Raw genomic sequence first — 11,762 nt, forward strand, 5'->3', positions numbered from 1 at the left:
GAAAGACTTCAGTTCAACAATAAGAAAAAACTGCTAATGATCATAAAGATAAGCCCAGGAATAAGGCGGCTAGACTACAGTAAGAACCCCTTAAGCACTGACCCAGGCTGAAGAAGGCAGGCATGTGTCAGGTCTGGGTAACATGAAGCTCATAACAGTGCTGAAATGCCTGTTACTGCTTCCATGGATGGGTAGATATTTACACCCATGTTGGCAAGGACCGCTTGGAGCAGGTGAGCCCATGAGCTCCTACAGCCCTACAGGTCTATAGGGCAGCTGGGTACTGCGCAAGAGCAGCCGAGCACTGGGGACTTTGAAGCACAGACGGGGAGAAACAGCATCTCACAGGCATTCCTAAGAGCTATGTAAAATGTCAACCCTCTGTATTCCAACCCTCGCCCTCTCCAGTTTCACGCGCTCTAAACAGCTGCTTTAAAATACTCTGACTTCAAAGCACAGTAAATTAAGCTCCACATAAAGTCCATTCAGCTTTTTGTTTAATTTGATAAAAGCTCATCAGACCATTCAAGATACCTTCTGGTCAATACTGCCTCAAGAAATCTGCAATTCAGCTACCTGTGGTTTTTCCAATATTTCTGTAAAACATTACTGACAGAATTTGTTGCCCTGCATGCATCAGGTCTTTGGTAAACACTGTTTCAGGGCCACTCAAAGTACCTTTTATATTATTGTGATATCTTGTTTTTCTCTAGCTCTTTCCTGTTGCTCTAACACCCTGGGATCACTGTCATTTTTATACTGTATTTTTCCTCTATTTTAACCTGACGACACACCATGCCCTCTTCTGTTTTAATTTCTTTCTACGAAAAAGGATTTGTCTCGGTAACAATGGCTTACATCTTGACTTGCTGGCTAGGAGGTTTAGCTTCAGGCTAAACAAAGTTACTGTTAACCTGGATACTTTCACATCTATTGACAAAGAACAATAAATACGCTTACCGTAGCCCCTTGCATCACAGATGATCCCAAAGCACTCTACAGTGTACCAGGTCCCTCATTCACCATCAAAACATACTTGCCGCTAACTGTGCCAGCAACACTACATAAAAGTTAGTTAAGAGGTGAAAAAGAGAGCAACTTCTCCAAGTGAAATTACAAGGAAATTAAGGGAGGTAGAGTATATTACTTCATGGAGAAGTTGGCCAGAAGACCGAACAGCACACCTTTTTAACGGCCAAAAGGGGGGCAGGGTCCCTGTTCAAGATAGAAACACCAGCAATGCAACGCTGCTCCTCAGGTCTCCGCGTTATCAGCTGAAGATAGCACACCGCACGCAGAGCCTATCGGCACGGCTGCTGCTGCCTCTCCTTCTGCAGGCTTTTCATCTAAGCATTATCAAGAAAAAGCAACGCGTAGCCTAAGAGCCTTGACAAGATCCCAACACAGTGGTGACAACAGAAAAATACACAGAAGATTTCATTTTAAGACCTCTTCAATGTTTCTTATTTAAATAAGCCATCACACTGGGAGGAAAAAAAATAAAAATCCAGTGAAACCGATCATTTCAAGAATACACAGGATCAGCCTCCCCATCCACCTCCCCTCTCGCCAAGTATTGATCTTGCTAGCAAAGCAGCGATCTCAAAGATTTTAGATTTCCTACCACATAAAAAATTAGGACATTCCACAAAAGGGAAAAAAGATTTTTTCAATACATAGTGATCATGGGAAGCTGAACAGTATCCTATATAAATACAGTCCCGTTATAGCAAAGAGGGTAAGTTTACTACATTTTTCTAATGGTATCCCAAAGTTTTAGGAACATGTGTACAGACCTTCCAAGAGGATCTTATTAAAAAAGAAGGCAGCTCTGTTTTAAGCATTAAATCCCTAAAGACAGACAAAAGAAAACAGAGGACAAAGTAGAAATACTATTGATTATGCATAATTGGTATAATTAATTTGTAATTAGTTCATTAAAATATATAGGCATTGGAATTATGCTTGTACATTTCTGGGAATATCCTGCAAGCCACTTGGGATATGCTTATCATTTATTTGATAGATGAAACATTATTAGAAAGACAGCCCATTAAAAATTAATATACCAGAGTAATAATTTCTTGATCTCAGCATTCACTTTTCTACATACTCGGATTCCTATTCTACCTCACCAAGAATTTTTATTAATACTGTTTTTCAGAGCGTGACTTGGGAAGCACAGCATTCTAGACAACTAAGGCACAATATCCTTTACGACAAGTATGTAGTCAGTTTTGAGAAAACAAAATGACAAATACTATAAATTATATACCATAAGAGTATTCAGCACCACATCTAATTCTATAATCAAAATTAAGATGGAAAGGTAAAAAAAAAAAAGCCTCATGCTTGAAAACAAATACCAAACATGAATGGAAAGCAGAAGGAAGAAACTTCCAGAGCACCGTAAGCAGTGTGGTCTCTAACTGCTTAGTATTCTTCCACTTCTGCAGCACATCTGGCATTGCTCACCATCATAAATGAACACGTCTGCACGAACAGGATTTCAGGGGTTCCTAAATACTGTAGGTAACAGTCACCAGTCTCCAACAAGAAGTGACTGAAATGGGCTGGTATGCACTGGTACTGCAGTAGCATTTCAAAGATGTTACCATATCTTGATGTCAGGGGAAAGTAAGATGGAATAATAGTGCATCACTGTTTTTTTCTTGTAATGTTACTTCACTATTCCTACTGATCTTTCTGAAGTCCTATCAATATTTCTGAAGTGCCATTTCAACCAACAGCTACCAAAATAATTCGATCTTAAAAACCCACAATACAGTCACATCACCTCCAAGTCGGGTATGTAACACCAGAGTTTCCTTAAACTTCTGCAATGGATAGAGAGAGTCAGTCCTTATGTGTGTAATTACGAGCACCATAAATAGGCTTCTGCTCAGAATCACCTCTTAAAAAGTATCTTCCTCCCCACTCTACCTCCAACAACAATCAACACTGATGGGAGCCTACAAAGGCTGGTCTCTCACTGATGCACTGATTCATGAAGCTAGGCCATGTGAATACCCACGTTTATTAAAAAAAAAAAAAAAAATCTAAAAAATAATAAATCATATGATTACTCAAAAAGAGCAAAATCAAAAGTGGATATATAGTGCAAGTAGTGTCATTTGCCATTATAAGGCTTGAATCTTTTCTTGCAAAACAAAGAGTATGTGCCTAAAAGAAAACCTTTCCTTTTTTAAAGAAGGGTAAAATTGCAAAAAGAAATGTAGAAAACAGAGTTTGGTCTCCAGGTCCTTTAAGTCACAATTAAACATTTCACTGTAATTTTGTGCTTCTCAGCAAATCTGCTTTAAGAATTCTGAACAGTCTCCCAAGAATCACATACTTTTTTTTCCCCACCTCCAATCTAGCATGGACAATTATTTGTTTTCTTTGCCCTGCACTCAAGAACGTGATGGATGTATTTACATAAACACACACACAATCACAGATATCTCTCTATAAAAATTAATCTGCAGATGATGAAAAGTGTAAAAGATCTCAGAGGCAAATCCCAAACAAAAGAGCATACTTTATACATAAATGTCTCAAAATTATAAAGATCCGAGATTAAGTGGTTTACCACTCATTTAGAATTGATTAGAATGTATTTAAATTTAGCTGAAAGTACCACAACATTGCTCATGTATTTGCATCTGCGAATAAGTAAATAAAAAGCCTGTTATTAAAGCCTTCATTAATTCTGATTATATGAGAACTTAAAAGCAAATCTGTGTATTACTGCTCTGTAAAGACTCCTAGCAACTCTACAGTAAAGCTGGCACTGCAACACAACATGTGTCAGCGAAAATGACTAACAGGATCTATTTTCAGTAATCTTAAATCACACTGGTAAAATATAGAATTAATGGTTCTGCATAATACTTCAAATATTTTTTATTCTAATTCATTCCCAATACATGCCTTATTGTATCAAGAAGTGAATTTTATATCACTTGATGTTTATGCACAACAGTTGAACACATTTTATTACACTACAATGTTTAGGCAGTATTCAGATGTGATGTGTATATTATTATTAAGAGTGATCCAGCTATTTTATTTCCTTATAAATATGATGGCTAGAGGTTTAAAAATATATGACCTTGACTAGAAACATGAAGAACATTTCATTCTGACTACAAATTTCAAGACTTTCTAGATATTTAATTGAAGGCAATATTTTTGAAAGAAGGATTTATTCATTTTAGTAGAATTTTCCCCTAATTAAAGACTTTTCTGTTGATTTCTAAGGAGTTCAACAATTAAGAATATAATCTACCCTAAAATGGTTCTTCGTGGAGAAATCAAGTTTTAACCTATGAATGACTCCTGAAAGTGAACTTCCCCCTGCCACCCCACCCTGAAAATTCTACCCATATCTCTGGCATCCTGGTTTAATAATTTAAGCAGAGAAGCATAACTGAAAAATCATTAATTGGGTTCTTCAATCTCTATTCTTATACTAATAAATTAAATAGATGTATTAAAGCAAATTTGTATTTACAGAAACTTGAGTTTGCAACACCGGTTCACCTTTCAGCCCTGACGTTCCCTTTTGACTGTGAAGGACAGTCCTGGTAAAGCTACCTCTGCAAACTCTACTTTTCATGGCTTGATTTAAAGCCTGAGTGAATCTTTCCATGACTTGAGTGGGACCACAGATCACAGACCAGCATGGGTCTATACTCCATTTATAAATGAAGGATGATTTGGGGCAGTGAGGGAAGAAAAAGCAAAAGACTCATTAAATTTGGTACATAGGAAATGATGTTGCAATTCCTAAGAAAGTTTGCCTGCCACTCTCATGGTTAAAAAGTCATTCCAAGTTAAAACAAAATAAGACAAAACCCAACCTCCCCCAAAAATTTAGCCATTAAACTCAGAGTTATGAGGTGGAGTTTGATTAAAGATTTTGCCCTTTATCATGTCCAGTAATCAGACTGGTTTAGAACAAGCTCTACACTAAAATTTATAGAGTTGGCCTCAAAATAAATTACTTTTCCCTACATAGTTTCTAGGCCCAAGTGCCAAGTCGATTACCCAGTAATCAACATCACAAAACATTTTAAGGCATCATACAAGACAAAGGATCAAAGGGATTTTTAGTATGCAGTTATACAGAAAAGTATACCTGATAGTCTAAAATGCTGAATCCTAAACCATTTTTCTCCTTCTCCAGTTCAATAACCTTCACATCAGGAGACCATAATGCTAATTCCCCTTCTTCCTCCTCAGGATTAATATCTTCCTCAGGTTTCACCTGAAAAAGAGAAACTTGAGTTCAAATACTATTCTTTCAGCTCTTTACAAACACTATTCCTTCAATATTTTGATTATTAATGGCTCATACATGCCCTAAAATATGACCTTTTATGGAATTACAACTTCATTGAACATTGTGTTCAGTTTTCTCCGGCTTGCTGCCTTGGAAACTCCCCTGGGATTATGCCTACATGTTTTGAGCACTGGAGCCCAACCTGGCATACAAACATCCATGTATTAGTCAAATTAGTTGTTATAATATTACTAACCTGTTACATGTTGATGAACTTCAGCTGTCCCATTAGATGCGTAAAGGAAAAATAAATATCTTAGCATAAAAGATTTAACTACAGACAGCTAATAGCAAGACCAGACGATCAGGCACATCTGATACTTGTGGCATTAAATATGCAAACAAAAAAATCTTATATTGTAACTATACAAATAGTATCTATTTTGAAAAAGCAGTTTCTTTCACAATTTTTGTGCTAAAGTATAAAAGAAAGAGGTATAGTTACCCAATTTTGTTGGGTAAGGACAGCTTCATAAATATATCTTACAAAAAGGCATCTTTTGTTGTCTAACTTAAAATGCATGTTTTAACATTACTGCTATTTTATCAATATAATCTTTACAAAATATCAATGTATGATGTCCAAAGAAAAACATTAAAATCTGGTACCATTAACTTCACACTGATATAACTTTATTTCTTTGTATAAATATACCTATTACACAGACCACTGCCATGAGGCAAACGGAAGAAATTTCTCTTCCACACTCTTTCTTGATACTTTTGACATAAGAAAGCAGAAGTATTGTAAGATTGCTCCAAGGGGAAGGCAACCTCTGTTCACTAAATATCACCTTATGGCAAAGATGTGCAACTGACAGGATGCACATGGAAAACGTTCAGTAAAATGCAACATCAAAAAACACAGTGGAACAAGCGCTATTGCAACAGAAAGGGCCTTTTACAAAAAGGTGTAATACTGTACACATTATTCTTCCATGAAACATCCGTATTTCTTGTTTAACTCTCCACCTTAGAGTAAATCAGATCACAAAATATCAGAAAAGATGAGAAGTCAAGGTGTAAATACCTTTTATAAATAGGAACAACCATTGCAAGTGTCAAGCTTTAGTTCGAGACTTTAAAGCTTCTGCAATGGAAAGAAACATGAAGTTTCATTTTTTCCAGTTCTATAAAAACCTACTCAGAACATGGAAGTAATCAACTAATAGTAGCAAGGATGTGATTTAGTATAATTCAGACCTCTCACACACCTATTAAGTGTAAGAATGATGAATGGGATGTAGATGGTCAGCATGCTAGCTTGGTGATTTACCTACCTTGTATTTATAGTACAATGAAGTTTCTCATGACGAAACTGTATGAACTGTAGTAAAAGTACCAGTGTTGCAAACATGAACTATCTTTCACTGAAACACCAGCCGTCCCTTACGAGCCCAAAGTGAATGGCAAAGGCAGCTTTATATGACAATTTAATACAAAACTGCTTCATATAACTATACATTTTAGGAAATGTTATTTAAGACTGAAAAGTAGTCTGGATCAAACCACAAAAGGAAAACAGAAACACTGCCTTTAGAAAGCTAAATCACTTTCTCAGAAATATATGCACTTTTTCAAAAACTTAATGTCCTTTTACACAACTGAATGACATGAGAAGTATACCTTTTGCTCTGGAGGGGAAACTCCCACGGTGGGTTCATCCACGAGAGATTCACTGCCATCGTCAAAAAGTCGCCGACAGCAAACCAATGTAAATGGGGGTGGCACTTCTTTTAGAAAAGTGATTGCCTCACGGCGTGATTTTCCATATAGCTGAACTCCATTTACCTACACAGAAGGGGAAACACATATCACTAAGAGGCTATCAACCAGATTATTTTATTAATTTTTTTGCATACATGTCTTTCCCTGGCTGAATATGGAAGTCTAATTTTACCTAGGGATTCTGGCAAAGCTTGCATAGTTTTATTAACATATGCTTCTGAAGTATACATGCATTACTATAAGACTAAACTTCATCTGCAAGGTTTTGTGACTACTGACTGCTACATCATGTCTCTGCTCTCTTCACCTTTCTCTAACTTGTTTCCCGCTCACTGCTTTTCCTAGGCTAAATCTTTCCTAGCATTGTTATTTCATTCTCACCTGTTTCTTTGCTGGGGATTTTTTTTAGCATTAAGCTTATGAATTTAAAAAGATAAAAATTGAATTTTCAAAAATATTTTAAGAAAACACACATTTTGAGCTCTAATCAAAAACTTGAAGTCAGAATGAGCACATCTTCGTCAGTTGTTTAAAACGTAACAAAATGGTTGAAACTAAAATAGATCCTACAGAAAACATGAAAGAATGTTCATATAGTAAAAAAGAAACCAATTACAGTAAGCACTTAATCAGAAAACCCTGACAAGGGTCAAAGCTTACCATCCTATATGCTTTAGATCCTGACTGACAACAGAAGACCATAAGGCCATTGTTAATGATATTTTAAACCACAGACTTAAAAAAAAAAGAATGAAAAAAAAAAGGTAAATAGATAGATAATAATGCTCCTTTAAAAATGGGATACTGCAATTGTACTTCCTCAGGAAAATAAAATTACAGTGAATCATCCTCTTTTACTTATTTTATAACCTGCAATATCATGAGGGTACATCTATTTGCACCATAGTGGTATCTTAAATAGGAGGAAAGCAGAATGTCAGTAGGTGTCACAGTTCTGAACATCATCTATGTTGACGAGCAGCGCAGGTCCAAAAGAGCAGGGGTTTAACCCAATTAGTGCTATGGACTCAATCGCGACACCTCTTGTGTTTCAGGGATTTCTTTCAGGCTACCTCAAGTCTGCTCTCATGACCAAACATCCAAAGTCGCTGGAGCGCAACCACTGATTTAGGAATCTAGTACACATCATCCATGTCCACTCGACAACATGTACCAAAGCATAGTAAGTGGGGATAATTGAAGATTCTCTTCAATACTTCACTCCATAGCCAAACTGCAATGCTAATGTAGATGAACCCACATTTGATCCTAGAAAATATAGCACATAAATATACAACATACATACACACACCTCTGTACATGTGTACTTGAGACAGAGCCTCGCCATATACTTCCCAGATTTCCTTGTACTTTAGAGGGACTCAATCTTGTGCAAGACTAGACAGCAATATCACTTTAGGCACCATTTTCTTCCTGATCACCTCTTTTTAACCCCCACTTTTTCCTTTGTGCTTTTTACAGTGTAAATATATCTTACACTGCTGGGAAACACAGAGTTCCTCTCACATTATAACCCAGCCAAGGAGAAAAATTCAGAGTAGTGTAACTGGCCTCCAACATGGTAAGATGAACTGCTATGGGTTTTTTTCTGTAAGAATTACAGCAACTGCTGAGCTATCAGGCTAATCCATTAGTTAATTATTTAAGCAGAAGTATCTACACGTAAGGATTTTTTAATGCATTGAGAGTGGCATTGTGGTGGAAATTTACCAGCACTTCTCAGCATACTGTGATTGATGGAGAAGAGCTACCACACGCTCCCAAGCAGACTTGGGGACTCCCATTTCTTCTTTTGCAGCTGCCAGAAATCAGCCTCTAAACACACAAGGTGCCCTACACCCCATTCATTCACCACACCACTCTAGTCACTTGTGCCATCAAATAGGAGCGAGTGAAATTTTATAACAAAACTAGAAAGACACAAGGAAGCAATTTACTCCTAAAAAAGAACACAATGAAATTAGCTAAAATTGGGGGAGGGGGCGGGGGGAGAAAATACCATGCTTTCTATCATAATTCAAACACATCATTAAAAATAATCAACATTCAACCTTCCTACATATTAAAAAAAATTCCTTACTGATCACATTTTAATCCCAACTGTATCAGGCCCAGGTAGAACTGCTTGTTTGGGGAATGGGGCTGTCACTTTTTCCATTGCAAACCCCTACTTAAGGGGATTTATAACTTGGCTGCAAAAACATACTCTGGGCTGAACCTGGCATACACAGCTTTAGCCCCAGAGCACATTTTTATTTTGTTGGGGTTTTTTTCCAGCTACAGGGTAGAAAAAAATTTATGCTCACTAGGTCTGGACATATCTGTAAACTTAATTGTAAGTACACAGTAATAAGTAACACTGTTAAATATATACAATTAAAGTTCCCTAAGTTACTCTACAGCACTGCATTATTGCTTTTTGTATACAATTTTTTGTTTAGTGGCCAAGGAATTTAAACAACACTTCCAGCATTCCATTAATCCCTTCCTTTAGGAATCAAGATTTCCTCCATTAAGCAATAACTGAATAAAATGTTTTAGGTCTTAGTGATATCAGTATGAATTTTTGATGGTAAAGGGCGAACAAAAAGTAAAAGCAGGAGAGCTGTACACCTAACAAATTAATCTTTCAGAAGGCCTAATTCTGTTCCCATTGATGTCAATTAAATGTTGTTTGCCCACTAAAAAAAGGTTCAAATTCAAAATACTCCACAAAGAGCAGGTATTCAACAGGAAATTAATGTCTTTTCACTTGCAGGCTGAGATACTGATAGTTATACATACATACACACGCCACCACCACACCCCTCCCAAATAGGTATTATTTTAATACTATCAAATAAATATTTTTCCTGAGCAGAGAGGCCTGGTCTGATTCCGATAACTTCAAAGCTGCCCCAATACTTCTTTATACATATTTAAACAAACTGAGGTACTAGCTTATACACACAAATGTCTTTCAACACTCAACGAGCAAGTTATAATGCGTAACAGGAACCACTATTCCTGAGACTGTTGTAAATTTTTTCAGAGTGACAAATATTAAGAAAGATTATCCACCACAAAAGCTAATGCCAAATTGCTCAAAAGACTGAGCCAAAGGACTACAGTTGCAAATACATTCAACACAAATATTATCTCTGTCCTTATAACTCTTGATAATCATGTTAAAATATTTCAGGAAAAAAACCACCAAACCATGAAGTCACTAAGAGGTCACAAGATTTTGACATTTTGGCCATAAAGGAGGAATGAAACAGTGAAGAAAATGAATGTGACTTCCAAAGCACTACTCCACGCTACTGCTACCACAACCAACTCTTGAATACTACTATTGCACACATGGCAGCCAAACTAGAATTTAACACAAGCATTTTTAAGAGGCTAAGCAAACAGGAAATATCTCAGTTCTATTTTGGGGGTGTGTGTTTTGTTTTTTACCTCCAGAAGTTCATCCTCCAGTTGCAGAAGACCAAGTGTTGCAGCTGGGCCATCTGAAGCAATTGATGATATATAATGATGTCCATCAAACGTGTCAAGCTCAACTCCTAATCTCAAAGTGTGGATGGGTAATAGCTGCCAAAAGGTAAGTATGGCTGAGAACGTATATATCTTTATCTACCATAATATAAGCACATTTAGGATTCAGTAACTCACGAAATTAAACTAAGCACACAGTAAGATGATTACGTCTTCATACTGACATCATCTGCGTTACAGCAAAAGTGTCCATAATTGCTCCATACAAACTGTTTGCACAAACAAAAACAACTAATCTGCCCTTTGCAGGAAAAGGCAATTTGAATTGTATTCTTAAATAAGGTCACCATGTTGGAAAAAATGCAGAGAGAAGTACGACTTAAAGTCTATCCTACCCAAAAGATGAGTTTTCAACAAAACTGACAAAATTCCATAATCACTGTAAAAACTCATCACAAGATCAGCTATCTTACTCCTTTAGGAGCTACAGTACTTTGAGATAGGAAAAATATCCATGATGCATCCCCTCAAATAGCTAATAATACTGACATCCTTGTTTCTGCAAGGTAAAATCACTGATTTTTTCTTAGACTTATCCCAGTGGGAACTTCTTAATTTGGAATTTTTCTCTAGGGAGCCTCCAACCATTAGTGTCTTAAGTATGCTAATATTAGGAAGACTAGCATAAAACTGATACACTATCCAGACAAGACAGCAGAAATCATGGCAGCCTGGGAAGAAGACATGATCAGTAGTATCTGCTCCTTCATTTTGGCCGTTTTCTAGCTTTTTATTACTTAAATTGAAACACTGACTGTCCTTCTATTTCCCAATTAATTCTGGATATTCAAGTAAAAGGAGCAATCCATTGATCCTCGACATTCCCTCACACCCACGTCTGATTAGGAGTTTATGGCCTTTCTTCATTGAGAAATCCCCAGAAGTATGTAAATGCATCACCTCCACAAAGCTCTTTTGCACAATATTAACATACATATCTTGAAAATCTCTCAAAAGTCTTGGAGGACAGAAATTAATTCCAGCTCTGACCATTTTGATTAAATGGACCTCCCTCTCTCTGAACCAGGATCACTATGGCAAACTCCTCTGTAGGATGATGACATTGTTCAGCAGAGTTTCAACCTCTGCTCCATTCTGTAGTGGCTTTCAACAACTGAATTTCAAT

At 36.7% G+C, this 11,762-nt stretch overlaps 1 protein-coding gene across 5 annotated transcripts in view; it reads right to left on the reverse strand.

Moving 5' to 3' along the window:
* The window catches only part of PATJ (PATJ crumbs cell polarity complex component), a 156,120-nt gene that overhangs the window by 111,771 nt on the left and 32,587 nt on the right, over nucleotides 1-11,762 (reverse strand). For all 5 annotated transcript variants that reach the window (XM_049808440.1, XM_049808441.1, XM_049808439.1 and 2 more), the window contains exons 16-18: nucleotides 10,538-10,672; nucleotides 6,974-7,138; nucleotides 5,144-5,272 (exon numbers count right to left, since the gene is read on the reverse strand). In XM_049808440.1, coding sequence (XP_049664397.1) covers nucleotides 5,144-5,272; nucleotides 6,974-7,138; nucleotides 10,538-10,672 — 429 coding nt within the window. The remainder of the gene's footprint in view (nucleotides 1-5,143; nucleotides 5,273-6,973; nucleotides 7,139-10,537; nucleotides 10,673-11,762) is intronic.

Source organism: Accipiter gentilis, chromosome 8 (genome assembly GCF_929443795.1).
Source record: "Accipiter gentilis chromosome 8, bAccGen1.1, whole genome shotgun sequence".
In the NCBI taxonomy this organism is placed as follows: Eukaryota; Metazoa; Chordata; class Aves; order Accipitriformes; family Accipitridae; genus Astur; species Astur gentilis.